Genomic DNA, 22,186 nt, shown 5'->3' with positions numbered 1-22,186 from the left:
GGACAGTGCCATGGAGCCACCCTCCCAAAAGCAACATACTGTAGCTGTTGGGAGGGTGGCTTTGCAGTATTCATTCATTCATTTATATTCCTCCAGCAAGCTCAAGGTGCCACACGTACTTCACCTCCTCCCCCTCCCCATTTTATCCTCACAACAACCCTGTGAGGTAATTTAGGCTGAGAGTGAGTGACTGGCCCAAGGTCACCCAGTGAGCTTCATGGTCAAGGGGGGATTTGAACCCTGGTCTCGCAAGTCCTGGCCCAATACCCTAACTATTACACTACACTGGTGTACATTATTGTCCCACATGTTAGTCATCCTGCTTGACCACCCATTTCCTTCAGACTCTACTTTTCAGGTCACTCTGCACATTGTTTCACTTCCTTCAGCCAACCTGTCTCTTGGCTAGTGTTCTGAGTAGCCTTCCCTCCCTCTTCATGGTGCACAGCCCTTTATGCCATGAGGTTTCTTCAGAATTTCCTCTCTGGTTAGTTACCTCTTGCCTTAACTGCCTGCCTCCTTGGCTCTTCAGCTGCCCTGAGAAAAAATAGAACCCTGGCTACTTTCACTACAAGGTTTGCTTTATTTTACAGTCTTTATGGTAATAAATGGGTCAAATGACAAATACGTATCTTGACCTTTGGTTGAACAAATGCTTTCCCAATCTCCAAAGTCCGGCAGGGGCTGGTGGAAGCTGGGAGATATAAAGCAGTCCTTGTAGCACACCTTTAGAAGTATATCACTTCGGAAATCAGCAATAGGGAGAATGGGAAATTCTGCTCTTTGAATCCTGTTATTAGATGTATTATGCACTGCTGTGTTAATCGTTCTTTCTTTCAACAAGTTCCTCATTAAACCACTATGCAGGGCATTGATTTTCTACCCCAGCGCTTCCATTTCCGCACTACATAATTTGGGTTTTCTCAACCATTGTGAGGATCCAGCCAGAATCAGTAACCCTCAGTGGCAGAAATCTAAAACAAGGGGGAAAGTATAAGAGGGAGGTTTTATACTTGGCTAGTGATAGGAACAGGTTGCCGGGGGTAGAGGGGCAAGTTGCAATGAAGCAAGGAGCTTTTTCTGCACACTTCCTTGTAGGATGAACACTAAGCTAACCATGGAACGTGATAATTGGATAGGTTTGAAATTTCCCGGACACATATGGGATTCGTCCATTGGAAATAGTGGGTGTATGACAATCCATGTTGAGAGTGTTGGGTTTTTTTGGCGAATTTGCCCCCCTCCCCCCAAAAGCTCAACTTTTGTATCTGGATTTTCACGTTTTGAAATATGGCAACCTTATAATTGGATGGCATGTTGATTGCATGGTGGCCTGCAATGCACATTAAATTTGCACAATTGATATTTTTTTTGCAAAGATAGGCGGAGCTAGCATGCTTGTCCCCACTGCCCTCCCTTGTGTGTAAGTAGATATATGAAGAATAGTAATTTGTACCATTGAGTTAATTACAGGACAGTTGTGGTGGTCCTCTCAGTCCCAACACACCACAACCCCCTGCAGATTTTGATGGTACTTCTTTCCGTGCATCAGTGGTGCAGTTTTGTCTACATAAGCACTAGCAGGGAAAGATGTGGGTTGGTATAAATATATAGTTAAGAAGGCAGTAGAAGAAAAAGTGCTAGGCAATTCAACTAGCAGTGTTTTCATTGTCATGAAGTATGTACATTCCCTTTCCTGTCTGTCAGAAAACTTGTGAAGCAGAACTTGGACAGACTGGAAATTCATCAAATGTGAACCAAAGTCAGTATCTTTTTTAAGCAATCAATCAATCAATCAATCAATCAATCCTGACATTACTTTCATACAATGTGGCAAAATGTTCTCCAGAGATAAAGAGTCAACATCAGTTGTCAGTAGGAAAACTATTGCTGCTCATACCCTTTTCAGTGCCTGTTAAAAATATTTTTGTTTCGACAAGCCTACCCAGATATTTAGAATGCTGGTGTGTTTTAAGTTTATTGCTGGTTTTAACTTCTTTTTTAAATGTTTTAATTGATTTTTTTTATTGTTAATAATCTTGCTGGGGTTTTTTTGTACATGGCTTTGAGGGTTTTCTACAATCAAGTGGTAGATAAATCTTATGAAATAACTAGATAATTACAATGTTTTCAGCTGCTGCTATATCCAAGACATTTCAAATGTGTGATTTGGAAGAGATAAATAGAGAGTGTTTGATCTGCCTGTAGCAGAGCATGACAATAGAAAGTGAGATTAAAGAAGTAGGTAGGGTAGCAAAAGCCAAAATATATATAATTACATGGTGGTTGTGTTATCCTCATAGCTAAGACTTCCAGGATAGAATTTACAAGGGTACTGGGAAGTGTTAGTTTACATTTCTCTACATTCTATATCAGAACTTAGCATACTCTGTACATAATGATACTAATTGACTGTGAAAATCTACCACTAATTAAAGGGGAAAGGCAAAACGGAATCTGCAATAGCCACTGCCTTCCCACAGTCCCTCAGTCCGGACTTTCTTATATCCTCTATTTTTCAGAGTATCCCTGCTATTAATATATATGTGTGTGTGTGTGTGTGTGTATACACACACACACACACACATTGAGGAAGGGGAAAGTGTTGGAAAGCAGTGATTTGAAGGAGAATGTCTTATGAACAACAGAGAATTTACGGAGGCTCAGGATGCATTGAACAACAATATGGATGAGCCCTAAGTTTTTAAAACAGCTGCTCTAATGAGTTTCATATTGGAAAAAGTAAACACGCTCTTCTGCTAAAGGCTAACATTAAGTTCTGATGTTTATAAGCATCTACCCCATCTCCAAATGTACAATTTGGTGCATCTTCTGTCGTGGGTAAGTTTCGTACTTGGCAGCTTCAAAATCATCTAGCAGAAAACCGCAAGAGAGGCAGCACATGCACCAAAGCATTGATGAAAAATATAATAAATCAGAGCTGTAAACCAAATTATTTTATTTTAAGGGCATGTAATTAACAAAATATCCATGGCAATATCTTTAATACAGCAGATGCTCCCAAACTCAGCGGGCTTCTTATTATGGTATGGTAGAAAGCCTGGATCAAAGCCTCTTTCTCCATTGGCACTTCCTTTGCTCCAACTACCACAGGCACAGTGTCTGCTAATGATAGACAGGTCAGTTTATCTCTAGTCTGTGCAGTTTTGCATGTTTTCATTCATACGACTGTTCCTTCCTGTTTCTACATTTATCTGTATATCAAAAAATGCAAATCTAAATGGTATTTATATCACTGCATGCATGCATTCTCAATGCATTTGGTTACATTTTCGAGCCAATAATTATATTGTAAAATTCAGAGAAATACAAAATCAGAAGGATAAGTAAAATTCTATTAGAATATTAGTCCAAGATGTGCAAATCATTTAAAAATGATTCATTAAAAAATGCAGACTAAATGCAATTGTCCTCCATCTCTAATGTCCAGCAATGAATATAGCTCCAAATTTCAGCTGGTACAAAAAACTATTGCACAGTTAGCAACTAACAGAAGTCGGTGCTGTCATATTCCACTTATATTAATAATTTGTTTCACAGTTTCTGAACAAAATTCAATGTGCTAGTTTAGACATTGAAAATCCTCAGTTGTTTGGGCTTTGGGTATCATGGAGGCTGTTGCAGATACCATCTTCTTTAGATGTCTGATTTGCTATACACAAGAAGCAGAGAATCTAATGAAATAAAAGTTTCCATCAAAGGCATACTGTCTTATGCACACAACCTGTCTTTTGAGCATGTTTCAATCACTGGCATTCTGATGACTCTTTCAAAATATACCAGCTGTTTAACTTTAATCCTCAAAAATGTGTCCTAGGCAATTGTTATAAATACAGAGCATCAGTTGACATGCTTAGAACCTTAATCTTAAGCACACACAGAGATGCAGGCAGCTTGATCCATGTTTACCGAGATGCAAGTTCTACTGAAATTGATGATATTAACTCCCAATCAAATTTGCAAAGAATTGAAGTATAAATGTTGGAAGAACCCCATTTTCCTTCGTTCTTTGTATGTAGGAAAATGGCATGTGTGGTCAAATGGTAAGTGTAAAAAAATTAAAGGCAGGCTTGCATTTCTCTACACAAAGCCTTTCTCCAAAATCTAGCGCCACAACGCCTTCTTTTAAATTTTTAAAAACTAAGGAAATATTTTAGAATTTCAGTATCATTATAGTGAGACTCTTTAATGGCATATTTGGTTGCAATATAGACAAATTATCTCATAATCATTACTATAATTAATACATATACTATACATATACTATACATTACTATAATTAATCTATTGTTTTGTTTTTCTTTCCAATCACTTTTATGGGCAAGTGACCATTTTTACAGAATGACAGGTTATATATTTGATTATTATAAAAATGCCACTTTTTGCTATGTCAGTTCTTTAAAATCAGTTGAGTAAAATGGAAAGGGTATATTATTATTATTATTATTATTATTATTATTATTATTATTATTTTTAAAAAGAACACAACCAGTGCAGGTGTTGCTATGATACTGCTACTTTTTTCAAATGCTTACTGTAATTATACACACTTTTCTTGCAAAGAAGATTGGACTAAATGCCAGAAGGTCCCAGATTCATATCCCACCTCAGCCATGAATCACAGTGTGGCTTTGAGCAAGTCATGACCTCAGTTTATCTATCTGCAAAATAGGTATATTATCCATCACATTGGGTGGATGGTACATGCTATTGTGAAGATTAAGAAGAGAAGTGATGCAAAGAGAAAAGAAGATAAATTTCTTAACAAGAACAAATTGAAAGCTAGGGATGCCTGCTGAAAAGTCTCTGAGTTTCTTTCTTTCCCCTTTCTTTATGGCTACAGCAGTAACAGTGGAATTGGGGAGTGGAATCTAAAATTAGAGAGTTGGGGGTGGCAGCAGACTTCCTAAGAGCAAATCATAGGCAAGTCTGACCGGGAGCCAACTAAATCCTCTCTATATTTATCATACAGTAGGTATGATGAACTCAATTCTCAAGTATCTGTGACCGAGCAAGTGGCGCATACAGTAAAACTAGCATCTGGTTTCATAGGTCTTCACCAAACATATCACTGAATTAATATGATGCATCCCCTGCCAAGAATCTGCAGTATGCTGTTAAAGGCCAACGTGTCCGTGTGTAAAGCCTGATAAAAATAAAAGCAAAGAGGTTGATAGCTGCCAGAACAACACATGAAAGGGGGCAGGTTTTGCTTGGTGTTTTGTCTTTCTAAACCCCCTTGTCTATAGCACAAGAAGTAAGAAATGGCAACCGGATGAATGGTGCTGGCATCCTGTAACATCCCAAACACTGTGCCTGTAAGTAGGAATCCTAGTATGCTTGAAACTTTTTCTGCTCAGTTTATTGTGCAATTCACGTGCACATTTCACCACCACTACCAGCTCTTTTTGTTGCGCATAATTTGCCAGTTTTTCCACAAAAGTAGTGCTTCAATTGTGAGGTGACTGCAGTTTCTGAATAGGCAGAGGGCAAGACCAGAAAAGGGTTTACCTAGAAATGGAGGGTACAAATGAGTGAGTGAATGAATATTTGTATCTGGGGAAATATGATACAGCAGAAGCATTGCTGCTGCTGTTGTGAATTTTCACGTTGTATAATTCTAGAGTGGAAAAGCTCATCTAGCTATATTTATTATGGGGTGGATATGAGAACAAATAGGCACACACCAGTGGACACTCCTCTATTTCCAGACAGGGGCTTCATTTTCAAGTGGACCACTGAGATATTGCAAACAGGTTGTTGGCAACAACTCCTTCCTTTTTTTAAAAAAAAACCCAAGTTTTTCCTGGAACTCTGGATTAAATGGGGAGTGGGTGGCATACAGGTTGGCATTTTTATGCCAATGATGTCGTGTAAACACTGCAAAAAAACCCACACCCAAACTTGAGTGCATGCGTAGCACTGATCCCTCAATAAACACTCGCCTGGAAGCACCTGAGGGCTCCATACTCCCAGCGCCACTAGTCCCTAGAGACATGCACTTGTGACTTGATATTAGGTGCACAAACAGCAGGTGAGCAGTCCTCCCTGGGATGCAAATCTGCTTTATGCCTAAATCTTGCTGATATGGCAACCCTGTTTGTATTACAAGTGGATTCTCCTCCAGACAAAACGTTCTCTCTGTACAGAGAACTGACATGTCAGGGAGGTGTATTGTGGGTGTTGTTGTTATGAAGAAGCATTTGAGTATGTCGTAAGAACATAGGAAGCTGCCTTCCTTATACTGAGCCTTGTTCTTTGTTCATCTGGCTCAGTCTATTCTGACTGGCAGGGGCTCTTCCATATCATCTGCTCTCTGATCCAATTTAGTACTTGAAGCGTTGCTTCCCTTTTGTTTGTTTTTAGATGCCAAGTCCTTTGGGATAAGGGTCTGTCCTCTCATAACCACCATGCCATCAGTACCAACACAACTTCTTAGAAACAACCTTTTTCATGCAAAGAAAAGCTCATGGGAATTTCTCCCTGCATCCGAGGTCCTCTCCACCCCCATTGGCAGATTCCAGAGGGTGTATGTCCTTTTCCATGGTGGTGCCCAGATTGTGGAACCACCTCCTAAGAGAGGACCACTTGTCCTCCTAAGAGAGGTCCACTTGTCCTGCTTTTGGGCAAGCTTTGGGGGGCAGCTTTATTTCATCAGTTTATTTATTTTTTTAGTTCTGTATCTTACTGTTTTTAAATTGGCTGCTGCTTTTAATTCATTCCTGTTTTACTGCTGTGATTTGTTTTTCTGATTTCATTGTTGTGCATTTTAAATCCTAAGTGTACTTTAATACAGAAGGGCAGGACACACGTTTATTTAAATGGTAGGTAAATGCTGTCTCGTTTCATGTTAAAATTAACCGGAGCATCATTTTAAACAAACAAGCATTGATCATTGGCTGGCCGTCCTAAATAATCTTCTAAATATTATTTTTAGCGCGAGAGTCTTCCCCTATTTGAATCTTAATATATAACATCATTCGTCATTACATAATCATATGAGCAATGACCCCCCCTTCCACCTATTTATAGTTTTTATCAACTTGTATGGGCAAAGCATTTCCCCATCCTTTTACTTTCCCAATATATTAATAGCCAATTAAATCTGGCAGCTGTTGAAAATAATAACTCCCGTGAGGGGGGGGGGAATCATTCCGCTTAACACGGAATATATGAGTCCTGTTGCAGCTGTCCAGCCAGCTCCTCGTTTTAATAAATTGTAAGGCAATTATGTGAGTGAAGCTTGTATGAAACTGATTAGAAGACAGAGGATCAGAGATTTGATGCTCCGCCGATCAAAGGTGTGGAGGTACTTGGACTCAGCAGAACGGGGTGTTGTGCCCCTGTAGTGGAATGTGGAATTTCATGTGGCCAAGACATTTCTGAAGGGAGTCTTCTCTCCTACGCGCGGCACAGCCCTTGCTTTGTAAGGAATCCCTGGATTGTTTGGTTAAAAGCTTACAATCAAACAAAACGTGTGTTTTCATATAGCTAAATACAGGGTTGTACATCTGGGAACAAAGAATGCAGGCTATGCCTAGAGGAAGGGAGACTCCCTTCTTGGAAAGCAGCCCATTGAGAGAAGGGGCTTTGAGGTCTTTTTTAGATAAATGCCACAATATGAGATAATACTAGAGCAAAGATGCCTATTTCCCAGGACTTTAGGCTGCAGTCCTCTGCACACTTACATTCAACACAGTGGGACTTACTTCTGAGTAAACAAAACCCCAACAGAGTTTTAGAGCAGTAGAACGAAGGACGTTTTCAAAAATTACGTTTTTTAAAAAAGTACACCCAAGGTGGTGGTTGTTGTTTTTAAGTATAGTCCTGTAATGTGTGGATGTAACAAGCAGGTGTTTGAAAATTTGTATTGTAGAAGGAAGGCAATCAAAGAGGTGTAAGGTTGGCTTCCTCTTCTGGTTGAGAGCAGTCTCTGGCAATCCCTCCATGCAACGTGTGACTTGGTCCTTTGGCTGCAGTCCTCCACACACTTACCTGGGAGTAAATCCAACTGAATTCAGTGAGGCTTATATCCAAGTAGGCCTGCATAGGACTGCGCAGTTAGTCAATGGGAAGAGCTGGAATTTTAACATATTCTTGGTAGGCAGCCTTCCAGAACCTAGTGCCCTCCACTTGGGCACCTGGTACCCCTTTGGACTACAGTTCCCATCAGCCCCAGCCAACATACGTGTCCAAAACCTGAAGAGCACCAGGGTCAGAGAAGTCTGAAGTTAGACAGCAACTATAGGAATACTGTAGTTTGAGAAATGGAAGAGGGCGTAAATAAACTCACTGGCAGAGGAAGAGGAGTGCAGGGGAAGAGCACCGCCCGCGGCAGCGCAATCCCAGTGGATGCCATCATGGCTGCCCCTCCCCGCGCTGGGTGTCACACCCTTGGGATGCACGCCAGCCCTGCCCCCCTCCTGCTCTCTGCCCCCCAGTGGCTTCGCCACTGAATAAACTATCCTACTTTAGGAACCTGCATTATTGATAAGAATGCTGTGCTAACCAATGAATCCTCATCTGTGTATAAAGCAAAGATGATTGTCATATTTGCTTTTACAATTGTTAGCTTTTCCTTTCAGTAAGCTACAGTTCCCAGGGTTTCCTGGGAAGCAGGATTGATTGCTAAACCTTTGGGAATGGGATATCTGTGAGGGGAATAGCAGTCTCCTAACAACTCTCAGCACCGTTAACAAATTACAGGTCCCAGGATTCTTTAGGAGAAGTCACGTCTGTTGTATGATACCACTATAAATGTATAGTGCAGATAGGGCCTAATTGTAAAAGCTAATATGGCAGTCATCTTTGCTTTATACACAGATGAGGATTCATTGGTCAGCACAGCATTCTTATTCTCAGCACCCTTAACTACAGCTCCCAGGATTCTTTGGGGGAAGATATCATTGTTTAAAATTGTATGATACTGCTTCAAGTGTACAGTGCAAATGTGGCCTTGGTCTAATCACAGAGCATTACAATATGCCGCAAAGGCATGATGTTCTGTAATGGACCACTTTCCTTCTGATAGGGGATTGTTGCATGTGTAATTGTGCTCTCTCTTTGGCTGAAAATTTGGGGCTGTTAGCATTGTAGATGATAAAAACTAAAAGAATGTGTGAGGCAGGCACTCTGCCCTCCAGATGTTTTGGGACTACAACTCCCATCATCCCTAGCTAACAGGACCAGTGGTCAGGGATGATGGGAGTTGTAGTCCCAAAACACCTGGAGGCCAAGTTTGCCTATGCCTGGTGTGAGGGCTCAAACTAAGCAGGGAGTGGGCCATTTCTGTTTAGCACAATGTGAGTGAGTTGAAAAAAAGAGGACTTTCCTCCTGCTGCATGGCTATGAACCATTCAGTTCCCATTTTAAGATTTTGTTTGTTGTTGCATCCAAAGTAGGGCAAGGAAGCTCTGGTTAAAGTATGGTTTGTTGAAACAAATCAAAGTTTCCCTAACAGTAAACACTGGTAAGCTTAGAACAGGAAGCAGGTCTTCTGGTTCCCTTGCAGCCACGTGAAAGGAAGAAAATGGGAAAGGATGTGCAAGCCCACATCTTGTTTCTGGTTATTCATGTAATACTAAACAAATGATTAGTATTATGTACCAAATGGGTCAGTGAGTAGCACTAAGGTAGCTATATCCCAATTCTAGTCACGTGTACTCCATAGTTAGGCCTTTGGATTCTGGTGTTTGGTATTACAACCCTATTAATCCACACATACTTTGAATCACACCTTTATTTAATCAAGGTATAGTCTGGGGATGTGTTCTGTACAGGAATTGCCTAAATCTCTCCTACTGAACTCAACTGTGCTTAAAAAAGTTTGCCTTTGGCCCAATTTACTATCAAGCCTTTATTAAACTAATAAAACATCTATCGCACACATCTGATTTAATGTTTCTTACCTGTTTATCTATATCAGGGTAGTTCATACAACTCAGTGCACTATAACTAGATTGCTATACGAGTTTTGCAGTATAAGTAAATGACTGAACAGAATTTCTCTAATGCTTAAAGATCTAGAGATACTGTAATTTATCCCACACACCAACAATTATCTAGCTAAAAGCTACTCTGAAACTCAGAGCTAGCATGTCAGTACAACACCTTGGAATTAATTGAAAGCATGCCAGCAAAAGTTACCCGTTAAATACCATGAGCATTGCATAATGTAAACATGCTCTATATTGATTGTGTGCTCAAATTAAAGTGTCTACTTTGTGGCAATAAAGAACAGTTATATGCCCTTCAAAATGGTATAAATTGTTTACTTGCTGAAACAAAATAGAATGACTCTTGAAATGAACTTGAATTTCAGAGACAGCTGAATCCAAGTCAATCAAATCACTTGCTGTCCCACAGCTTCTCTCAAGAGACCTGCAGTTGTCACTGGCCACCTTTAGATCGGGGGGGATGAACCTTTTTCAGTTGGAGGGCCAGTTCAAGAACTGGCTTACCCTCTATGGGCCATTTTTGACAAGTGGGTGGAGCTGGTCGCATGTCAATCAGTGAGCTTGCAAGTCCCATTGAAGTTGCCTGTTTGCAGGTATGGTTTGGATTCAAAATAACCTGTGTATAGACATTTCCCCCCTGCAAAGCAAATGCTATCTACATTGAGGCTGTTCTCAGTTTCAAATGAGGTTTGCTATGCTTGAGTAACACATTGCTTGCCTGGGTGCATGAAACTGTTTGTGCAGTTCTTTGTATCCCGATGAATAATAATGGGTCAGAAACCAAGCCCTGCCATGATACTTCACAGCACTGATACCTATTGCTGTTTATTTAGAGACAACCTTTTAACCTATTACCTTCTGAGTTAGAAGAAAACACAGAGCATAAAGAAAAATAAGCATTTACAGATGCATCATGAAATAGCAAAGGTATAGCCCCTAAAATGTGTGGGATTAATCAGAAGGCCCTTTAAAAGGACACTGAAAAGCAACAAAATAATCATATTGCCAGCCCTCTTTTGCAGTGAGAATTTGGCATTTTGTGTTTGATGTGCAATTTAGTGCCGAATTGGAAAATTGCACTAAACGTTATGCATTTGCTATCAGTCCATTAATACGTAAGTTAATTGCTGCAAATCATGTGAAACACAACTATGTGATGGCTTTGGAAGCTCGGACACCTGCCTGCTATTTAGTTGTATAATCTGGATTTTTCTTTAAACTCTGTGAAATAGCTTCAGTCCCTGAAAGATCTTCCCACAATTTGTCAGAGTTAAATGAAGAATCGGATATCTGCCCGTGCAGTAAATAACTCAATACATTCATAGTCCTTTCCATCTGTCGACTTGATGTCTGTTCTTGATGCGACTGTGAATAAAGGATCATAGTGTGACGGGATGGTGCATTACCATAAAATCAGGTTTTGTGAAAGACCTTTCTGTTCACATGGCCTGCAGTTGGTAATTACCATGGTAATCTACTCTGAAATATCAACCCTCAAATACATCAAAGAGCCACCACAGTAGGCTACTCTGCTTGCTCACCACATAAAGGTTAATTTGTGTACAGCTATGTTTTCACAGTCGAAGTAATATTTTCAAAGGTGATAGAAATCAGCTTTACATTAACCAAAAAGAATGGCCAATAACTTTCATTTGTTTGTGCTCAGCTGGAGTGACAAAGGACATTTTAAACACTGCTGTTGACTAACAGATTGCCAGAGGAAGTGGTAATATTATGTCTGTTGTTAATTTTTTCCACAGCAAATATAGTTATTATGGATTTTAAACTCAATGGGACTTACAAGTGCTTTGCAGAATCTAGTATGATATAGGCACACATACACAAAATTGTTACTCACTAATAAATTCAACATTTCCAAGCAGGCATGCAATTGAAATATAGGCAAGTGCCTGTACTAAACAGGAATGCTATTGTTTCATCTTGGATCCAATATTTGTAGGCCAAAAGGTTAAGATTGCCTGCATCTGTGGTGCAACCCTAAGCATGCTTACTCAAGAATACATCCCTGTATATTCATAACTATGCACACTTGCTTGAGAATAAGCCTCCACTGAAGTCAGTGGGACTTCTGAGAAACCCTTCACAAGCTTGCCCTGTAAAAGTGAAATGCTATGTGGAGTTGATGGAGCCTGTTTTCCATAGGATAGGGCTGCCAACTAGTCTTGCTTTGGAATAATTCCCTCTGATAGAAAATTCAGGTGGCTGAGTGCTCACAGGTTTGAAACCGAAGCAGGTCTACTAGGAAATAATAGGCCGGTATCAGTTGTGACAAAACAAATCTCTTCATTTTGGGTTCTCTGTTTCTCATTTTTCAAATCTTTTCAGTTTTCCACATTTATGCATGTTTCCTCAGCGTTTAAATTTGAATTTCTCCTAATACACACATTTTGTTACGCAATTTTGCCTAATACGCATATTTTTGCAAGCAATTTCCCGGTGGTATGTAACTTAATACATGCATTTTATGCACACTTTATCCTAGGTATATGCATCTTTGTACCCATTACTTGGCTGGACAGCTGCATTGCAAAATTCTGAGAAGCACAAATTTCAATGTTTTAGTGCACACATTGTTTGTGCAACTGCAAATTAAGGTAGGTTTGCCTTTGCATAAAACTGAATTTCCCAGTTTGTGTTCAACGAAGCATACTCATTTTGTGTGTTTGGGTCACAACCTTCTGTTAATCCTTTTTTCTGCCATCATTCCTGCAATCTTCCTGATTTTAATCTGCATTTTAATTGGCCTGTTAAGTGGAAGCCTTCAAACCAATGGTTATGCTTGATTTTGTCCCACACAGGATTATGGCATTCCTGTATAAATAAGTTCCCTCTGCATCAGAGCTAGTTTGGCCTATTTGATCTGCTCGACTTCTTGCACTCTGCTGCAGTCCTGCGCACAATTACATGGGAGTAAATCCCTCTGAATCCAGTGAAACTTACTTCTGCAGAAACATCTATAGGATTGTGCTGCATGATACCAAAATAAGATCCTACCCCCCAAAACAAGGTAAGTGCCCAAATACTTGTTCCCCTTCCCTCCTCACTACAAGACCAGAGCCAATGAGGGCAGAAAAAAGATGCCAGCCGGGGCATAGTCTGTAGGGGTATGGCAGGGTGGGAAGTCTCTAGCTCACGAGCCAAATTTGGCCCACGTTGCCTATTTTGACCAGCCACCACTGTCTGTCACTCACCTGATGGCAGGCGCAGCATGGGTAAAGCCACAGCTCCCAAGGAATAGTCAGGAGTGGACCTTGTATTCAGTGCTGTTTAAATCTGGAGTACCTGTATGTGGTAAGGGACGCGGGTGGCGCTGTGGGTAAAACCTCAGTTCCTAGGACTTGCCGATCGTATGGTCGGCGGTTCGAATCCCCGCGGCGGGGTGAGCTCCCGTCGGTCGGTCCCAGCTCCTGCCCACCTAGCAGTTCGAAAGCATCCCTAAGTGCAAGTAGATAAATAGGGACCGCTTTATAGCGGGAAGGTAACAGCGTTTCCATGCGCTGCGCTGGTGCTGGCTCGCCAGAGCAGCTTCGTCACGCTGACCACGTGACCCGGAAGTGTCTCCGGACAGCGCTGGCTCCCGGCCTCTTAAGCGAGATGAGCACGCAACCCCAGAGTCGGACACGACTGGCCCGTACGGGCAGGGGCACCTTTACCTGTATGTGGTACCTGCACATTATGGCCAAGGGATTGTAGTATATAGTGAAAAGTCAGGAGTGTGGGAACTGGCTGATCATGGAAGCTGTGGGACTCGTGGTGTGAAAGGTGGAGAAAGAAGCCCAGAACCAAGTGTTGTGAGGGTGTTGGGGATGGAAGACGCTAGACGAGCAGACTGTCATGAATCTCATGTGATCACCTAAAGATTCTAGCATACTGCTTTTGGGTTCAGAAATTTTTGAACAGGTCATACCTTAGGGATTCAGACATTCCAAGAATATGTGAAAGGGGTCACAAGCTCTCTACCACCAACCACTGGTAGCCACAACCTCTGTTTTCATGCCTTGGGTACACGTGAAAATGGACTCTATTCCCATGCTTAAAAACCCAACCAACATGCAGTTGGCTGTACATGGTTATTGTGTGTGTCCATGATAGACAAGGGTTTATCCACACAGCTCTGCAATCCTGGACTTCAATGTGTGATGGGGATTGTCAGAATCCTCTAGTATGGTTGGGGGCCAAGTTGTATTTTAATTACCATGTGCTGACCATTCCATTTTCCCCCAGATTTGTAACCTATAGAATAAATTAGAAAAAGTGAGCAAACCAGTAATTAAACTTAATGTCACTGGCAGCCCATGAGGACTAATTATTTAAGCCAATTTAGTGTAATATTTAGACCAAAGCAAATCTGCTTTGTTATATTTCAAATTAATGAAGCCACATGAAACTATGTAGATAAAAGAACCAGAAGCAACAGTACTTTGGAGAGAGCTCTTAGCAAAAAATGTGCTATGCTCTGAAAGTTCATTTGAGAGAAAAAGTTTTTAAAATGCAGCATATGACAAAATGTATTAGACATCATAACTGGTGCTGTGCGTGATAATCTGAAAATGAGGCCAATTGCCTCGAGAAATGCAAATGATCAATGGAACAAGCACCACACACACAAATACATTTACAGTCTGAATCCTGCATAAGTCTATTGGGAAGTCAAGCTTGACGGTGTTCAACTGGACTTACTCTCAAGCCTCCACAGAATGGCAGGCTGGTCCTTTGCATGTTTAGTCAGAAGAGAGTTCCTGTGTTCAATGGGAATTACTCAGATTCATCTGAGTCATCAGTTTGGATTGGAGGCATAGGCTTTTAGAATGTTTGCGTTTTATGAATTTGAAATGGCAATAATGGTTTAGGTTCCAATATGTTTATTCTTGGTGTTTTCACCCCAAATGTTATTTTCCCCACCCAGTGTTCATGAGCACAGACTTCAGGTCTGTGGATGTCACTAAAAGTTGCATGTGAGCTCCCCATTATTAATATGGTGGAAAGCTCTCATCATGCAGAGGGAATGATTAATGAAGCTCCACCCCCACACCTGGCATGTGTACTTGTTCAGTGTTTGGGGGCGTAAGCAGCAGCCACTCCATTTAGAGCTAAAGGCAGTGGAGGAAAAGTGGTGAGCTGAAAAGCAGCAAGCTGTTGCAGATGAGTCCAACAAAACCACAAAGCCAAGGGTACAAAGGGAGAGCAAAATCTCAGGGCTGCATGCCTGTGTGAATTTCTACTAAATACAAAGTCTCGAGGCTATATTTATGTTAAACGCAGCCCTGCTTTTGACTTGAGTGTCGTTTAGGTTTCCAGCAATTGGGGAGCAACTAAAATGAGTTATAGCTATCGTCTTCTATGATAGGTGAGAAAGTGTCATGCGCTCAGATTCTGTGCATGTTTACCTGTAGATAAGCCCCAGAGTTCAGTGAGCACTTGCTCCTCTATCAGTGTGCACAGAACTGCAGTCCCAAAGAACATCAAACTGCCACTCAGGAGAATTGCACACGTTATATACATGTATTTGATTTAAAATGGTTACAGTTGTGCAAATGTGAAGCTACCAAAAGTCCCAAGTTTTCTCTTTGGAGAAATGAGGCTTCACTTGCAGCAAAATCCTATGCATGTCCTCTCGTAGGTAAGCCATGCTAAGTCCAACCAGACTTCCCTTAAAGTAAGGGTTGCAGCCTTAATTCCTTTGTAGCTTTCTCAGAAGGCAATTTCCCCTTTTGGCTTAAAAGGGCTCCCTTGTTGTACTTCACTTTTATGAAGAATCTGGGTACACCCAGTGGCAGGAACCCAGCGAAAAACAACACTCTTCCTATCCTACCCGCAGAACCAACGCACCAGCGCGGGGGAGGGAGGGAGAAAGTTATGCCCCGGAGCCACTGATTTCTGCACACCGAGTTCCGTGCCCGGCGAGGAAAGCTCTTCTCCTCGTTGAAAGTCGCCAGCGGAGCCCCGAGCGCGTCCCTCCCGCGCAGGGAGCGAGCCTGGCAGCAACCGGAGCCGGAGGGGGGAAGAGTCCCTCTCCCTCTTTTCGGGGGCTGGCTTACTCTCTCGCCGCTTTCGGCTGCAGGGAAGCGAGCCCTTGGTTCCTGGGTGGGCCGCGGAGGGGGGCGAGGGTGTTCCTGGGCGGCGCGAGGAGCTGCCAGCTCCCACCCCCTCTTCGCCTTCCCTTTAGTACCTGCGGCGGGCAGAGGCCGAGCCCAGAGCGCCCCGCTCCCAGCAGCGCGAAGGAGCCGGGGGTCGTGCACCTTGCCTGCCTCACACGCCACAAGCCCGACGTCCCGCCGCGGCGCCGGGTCCCAAAGCCCGCCGAAACTCCGGCGCGCGGGGCCCCAGCAACAGCAGCCGCCGCCGCCGAGGAGGCGCAATGGCCGGAGCGACGAGGCAGCTCGGGGCGCTGCTGCTCCTGTTGTTGCTCTACAGCCTGGCGGCGCCCGGACACGCGCAGCGGCAGCCCGAGCCGGTCGAGCCGTCGCTTCTCCTGCTGGCGGCCGAGGAAGACCCACGCGCGCTCGACGGCGCCTCCGCCATCCTGGTGGCCAACCGGGGTCTGCGCGTGCCTTTCGGGCGCTCCGTGTGGCTGGACCCGGCCCGGGACTTGGTCCTCCGCGTGCAGCCCGGCGACAAGTGCGTGCTGACGGTGCTGGAGAGCGGGCCTCCGCCGGCGCCTCACCGCCCCGGCGCGCTCTCCCCCAAGCGCTTCCCGTGCGCCTTCGGCCCCGGCGAGGTGAGGTACACGCACTACGGCTCGCGCAGCCCCGGCCGCGACCGCCTCAGCCTGCAGCTGCGCTACGACTCGCCCAGCCGCACCCTCGTCGCGCCCTTCACGCTGGAGGCCGAGGTGCTCTCGCAGCAGCTGCGCCTGCTCAGCCGCAACCTGCCGCTCACCGTGGAGAAGCTGCGCGGCCTCAGCCCGCCGCTCGACGCCAAAGTGCTGGCCTTCGCCGAGCCCGGGGAGCCCGCTGGCCGCTGCCGCCTCACCACGCTGCCTTTCCCCGAGGGCAGCGGCAGCCACCTGCCTGCCTACGGGCGCCTCGTGGACTCGCGCGGCCGCCCCCTGCCGGCGGGCTACAGCAACGAGTGCGGCCGCTTCCTCGACGACGGGATCCGCTACGAGCACACGGCCACCACGCCGTCGCCCAACCGCGACTACATCCCCATGCGGGTGGAGCTGCTGCAGCAGGACGGCGGCGAGGACTCCGAGGAGAGCCCCGGCGAAGTGGAGTATTTCCAGGTGGTGGTTCGCATCCGGGAAGGTGCCGAGAACACCCCGCCCAAGCCCAGCTTTGTGGCTTTGCTCATGATGGAGGTGGACCAGTTTGTGCTCACGGCCATCACCCCCGACATGTTGGCTGCTGAGGACTTGGAGAGCCCATCCGACCTCCTGCTCTTCAACCTCACCTCGCCCTGGCCCAGTGCAGGTGGGCTCGACAGGGGAGCGAGTGACGACCCCCGCTTGCGGGGTTACTTGATCAGCACCGATGACCCCAGCCGGCCCCTCACTTCCTTCACCCAGCAAGAAGTGAGGGAGCTGAAGATCGCCTACCAGCCCCCCACAGTGGACTCTGACCACGAGCGGCTCTTCCAGCTGGAGATGGAGGTCTTGGACCCTGAGGGTGCCTCCTCAGAGCCGTTTGCCTTCATGGTGGTGGTGAAGCCTATGAACACGTTGGCCCCAGTGGCTGTCTTTAACCGAGTTGCTGGGCCTCAGATGATGCTTTTTGAAGGCCAGTCAAGGCCACTTTCTGACAATCTCGAAATCAGTGACGAGGACAACCTGGATGAGGTAAAGGTATGGGTTACAAGAGGGCTGAAACATGGTGAACTCAGGGTTTTGGGTGTGCCACCTGGCCGCCAGTTTTTTACTGCAGCAGAGTTGGCGGCTGGTCAGGTGATCTACCAGCACGATGGCAATGAGCACAGCTACAGTGATAACATTGTATTCCGTATGGGGGATGGACGACACCAGGTGGAGTTTCTTTATCCAATCACTATTGCCCCAGATGATGACCAGCCGCCCATCCTCAATGCTAACACTGGCTTGGTCCTAAGTGAGCACCAGGCGGTACAGATCTCTCCCTTTGTCCTCAGTGCTACTGACATAGACTCTGAAGACTCAACCATTCGATTTGTGCTTAAGGAGATTGAAGGATCTCCAGATACATCCACCCGTCAACGTCTTGGTGAGCTTCTGCTGCGTCAGGCAGAGATTCCACTTTCTTATGAAAAGGAGGAGGATGTGGTGGGAGATCATAGTGGGACATCCTCCTGGCACTTTGTGGAGAGTGAAGGTGTGTATGAGAAGAAGGTGACTGAATGGCTGCAACAGGATATCTTGGATGGAAAGTTGTTCTACAGACACACAGGGCCTCATAACACCAACCTAGTGATGGACCAGTTTGCATTCTATCTCCAGGATGATAATGACCCCCCAAATCAATCTGATGAGCAGGTGTTCATCATCAAGGTTCAACCAGTAGACAACCTGCCCCCAGAATTGTATCCAGGAACCACCTTGCAGATGACTGTTCTTGAATATCAGGTGACCCATTTCCGAAATCGCTACCTGCGATACACTGATTTGGATGCAGATGACAGGGAGCTGAGATACATTTTGCTCACGCCACCAACTGACACTGACGAAAACCACCCCGTACTGGCTGGAGAGATTGTGTTGACTGACAACCCTCTAATGTCCATTACACATTTCACTCAAGCACAAATAAACCACCACAAGGTGGCATATAAGCCACCAGCCCAGGAACTTGGGATCACCCCAAGAGTGGTGCAGTTCACTTACAGTGTAGAAGACACGGCAGGTAATTCTGTGCCAGGCACCTTCACGCTATTCCTGCAGCCAGTGGACAACCAGCCCCCTCAAATCACCAACGCTGGCTTCACTGTGTCTGAGGGGGGCAGCTTTCTTGTCACCAGCAGTCAGCTAGATGCCACTGATAAGGATACAGACACTGACAGGATTGTCTTCACCTTAACTGAGGCACCTCAGCATGGCCACCTGCGCTACCTGGAGGAGGGGTTGATGGTACAGGGTGAATCATTTCTGTTAGATGACATTGCTAATGGTCGAATATCCTACCAGCATAGTGGTGATGAGCACACAAGTGATTCCTTCCAGTTGGAAGTGAGTGATGGGGTCCATCAAGTACCAATTACTGTTAAGATTGCTGTCCAGCCTGTGGATGATGAGCGTCCCAGCATCACTCTCCCTGGCAGTAATGGACTTTTGGGGGCCTTTATTGATGTGCTGGAAAATAGTGCCACTGAAATTACTACTTCTCTTATCCAGGGGACAGATGAGGACACTGATGAACTGGCCTTAACATTTATTGTGGAGGATCCCCCCAAACTAGGCGATATTTTAGTGGACGGGGTGCCCTCTAAGAGATTCACCCAGCAGGACCTCATAAGTGGGACAGTAGTCTATGCTCACACTGGTGGGGAGATTGGTATGAAAAAACGGTCTGACGCCTTTAATCTTACTATTTCGGACCTCTCCAGTGAGTGGGTGGTGGGAGGCAGCACAGTGGAAGGAGTGCGTGTTAATGTGACTATTTTGCCAGTGGACAGCATTGCTCCTGAGGTTATGGTGGGGGAAGAACCATTCACTGTTTATGAGGGAGGAAAAAATGTTTTAAGCCTGCAGCTGCTGGATGTGGCAGATGTAGACACCCCTGGAGATGACATTCTGTGTACCATTCTAATACAAACCACTTCTGGGTACCTAGAGAATATCTCTCCAGCCCTTGGGTCTGAAAAATCCAGGGCTGGGACTCCCATTAGTGCTTTTTCCATCAAGGATGTTCGTCTTGGGCACATCAACTATGTGCAGAGCATTCACAAAGGGGTAGAACCACTGGAGGACAGATTCACTTTCCATTGCTCTGATGGTATCAACTTCTCACCACACCAGTTCTTTCCCATTGTCATTATCCCAACTAATGACGAGAAGCCTGAACTGTTTGTACGTGAGTTTGTGGTGCTGGAAGGGATGAGCTTGGTGATTGACACTCCCATTCTCAATGGTGCTGATGGTGATATCCCTCCTGATGAGTTGCGCTTCTTTATAACTGTTCCTCCTAGGCATGGGCAGATTGTTAACCAGCTAACCACTGGTACTGTGTCTGTACACAATTTCACTCTGGAAGAAATCCGAGAGGCATCCAGCATTGTGTATGAGCATGATGACTCGGAGACTAAAGAGGACACTTTCAAAATCCAACTGACTGATGGCCTACACACCGTGGAGCAAGAAGTGCTAATTATGGTCATCTTGGTGGATGATGAGACACCTAGGATGTCTATCAACGATGGGCTAGAAGTGGAGATTGGTGAGTCCAAAGTTATCACTAATCGGGACCTCAAGGCAACTGATATAGATTCAGAGGACAAGACGCTTACGTATGTTATTCGCTTAGTACCCAGGCATGGCCTTCTGCAGCGCTTGAGCAAAGAAGGAGAGGTGTTAGGCAACATTACACTGGGCATGAATTTCACACAGGATGACATAGACCAAGGTTGTATTCAGTATATTCACACTGGCCAACAAGGAGTCCGGGACTTAGTTAAGTTTGATGTCACTGATGGCATAAATCCTTTGATAGACAGATATTTCTACATTACCATCAGTAGTATTGATATGGTCTTCCCTGAGGTGATCAATAAAGGAGTGACTCTGAAAGAAGGAGGGAAGGTGACACTCACTACTGACCTCCTCAGCACAAGCGACATTAACAGCCCTGATGAGCATCTCCAATTCAGTATCACCCGTGCCCCAAGCAGAGGTCATTTGGAGAACACTGACAGCCCTGGTGTTCCTGTCACTACCTTCACTCAGCTCCAACTAGCTGGAAACAAGATTTATTACATCCACACTGCAGAGGATGAGGTGAAGATGGATAGCTTTGAGTTTGAAGTGACAGATGGCTATAATCCAGTCTTCCGCACTTTCAGAGTCTCCATTACCGATGTGGACAATAAGAAGCCAATTCTAACTGTCCATGACCTGAACATTCAGGAAGGAGAAACCAAACTGATCACCCCATTTGAGCTTAATGTAGATGATCGGGACACACCTGACCATCTGCTCCGTTTCATAATTACCCAAGTCCCTGTACATGGTCAGATTATTTACAATAATAGCTACCCTGTGACCAGCTTCACCAAACAAGACTTAAATGAGAACTTGATCAACTATAGACACGATGGCACAGAAACAACTCACGATAGCTTCTCTTTTACTGTTACTGATGGGACCCACTCAGACTTCTATGTTTTTCCTGACACCATCGTTGAAACACGTCACCCGCAGACGATGAAGATCCAAATCAATTCCCTGGACAATGGGGTGCCACAGATAGTAGTGAATAAGGGTGCCTCAACTCTGAGAAATATTCCAACTGGGCACCTTGGCTTCTTGATCACCAGCAAATCCCTGAAGGCAGAAGACAGAGACAGCTCTCACAAATTGCTGAAATACAAAATCACAGATGGGCCAAAGCATGGACTTCTCATTCATACTGGCCTAGGAAATGGAAGTGTTAAAGCCTTTACTCAAGGTTAGTGCTAACTGACTTCCTCATTACTTATTTGTTTCTTTGGAATGTTAATTTCATGTAAATAGCTGTAGCTTTTAAGATTATTGCTTGCGTTAAGATCTTGCATCATTTACAGATTCTAGTCAACAAACCACTTGCATTGTAGAAGGCACACAGATTTTAATCCATTCTGGGATAGATGGTGTTTGATTAGTGGCATATACAGGTGTATTTGTAAAATGACAAGTATTTTGTTAAAGGGCAGAGCCACAGCATACATTTAAAGTTCATTCAATGCATGTTTAAAGCACATGGCCTTTTATCCAGAATCGCTGCAACTAGTTTCCCCCTCACAAACTTAAAATTCCCAGTATACCCATAAACTCCACTTCCCAGAATTCTTTGGGGACAGTCATGTGCTTTAAATGTGTGTTGAAGTTGCCTTAAACGTACTGCGTGAATCCGCCCTTAGCTTCAGTCCTCAACCAGCAAGGGGTGGGGGTAATAGGGTCTGCATTACTGACTTTATGAAGTGCTTTGAGCAATTACAATGCTAAATATTATTTGTGGCTTCTTCCCTCCCTGTAGCACTATGATAACATAAGTCCAGATGCCAACAAGTTGTGTAGTAGCTATATACAA

At 44.5% G+C, this 22,186-nt stretch overlaps 2 protein-coding genes and 1 long non-coding RNA gene across 6 annotated transcripts in view; 2 read left to right on the top strand and 1 right to left on the bottom strand.

Moving 5' to 3' along the window:
• The window catches only part of LOC310685381 (uncharacterized protein), a 140,030-nt gene extending 134,691 nt beyond the window's left edge, over positions 1–5,339 (top strand). For 2 of the 3 annotated variants that reach the window (XM_083457654.1, XM_083457652.1), the window contains 2 exons: positions 3,013–3,140; positions 5,271–5,317. In XM_083457654.1, coding sequence (XP_083313780.1) covers positions 3,013–3,130 — 118 coding nt within the window. In that variant the 3' untranslated portion in view covers positions 3,131–3,140; positions 5,271–5,317. Of the gene's footprint in view, positions 1–3,012; positions 3,141–5,270 lie in introns of all 3 variants that reach the window. The other variant, XR_014515152.1, reaches the window with a different exon arrangement.
• Positions 3,474–4,884, bottom strand: LOC310685111. The gene is made up of 3 exons (XR_014515076.1): positions 4,814–4,884; positions 4,628–4,682; positions 3,474–3,673 (listed from the first exon to the last, which is right to left on the bottom strand). It is a non-coding gene; the product is annotated as an uncharacterized lncRNA (long non-coding RNA).
• Positions 5,340–13,654: 8,315 nt separating the features above from the next.
• FREM3 (FRAS1 related extracellular matrix 3) overlaps positions 13,655–22,186 on the top strand; it is an 83,176-nt gene continuing 74,644 nt past the window's right edge. For both annotated transcript variants that reach the window (XM_083456971.1, XM_083456972.1), the window contains exon 1: positions 13,655–21,565. In XM_083456971.1, the coding sequence (XP_083313097.1) occupies positions 16,357–21,565 (5,209 nt within the window). In that variant the 5' untranslated portion in view covers positions 13,655–16,356. The remainder of the gene's footprint in view (positions 21,566–22,186) is intronic.

The sequence above is a fragment of the Podarcis tiliguerta genome (assembly GCF_965153285.1).
Source record: "Podarcis tiliguerta genome assembly, chromosome: 9".
NCBI lineage: Eukaryota > Metazoa > Chordata > Lepidosauria > Squamata > Lacertidae > Podarcis > Podarcis tiliguerta.
Note: the sequence above shows the minus strand (reverse complement) of the source record. Positions and strands in the feature narration are given on the sequence as shown.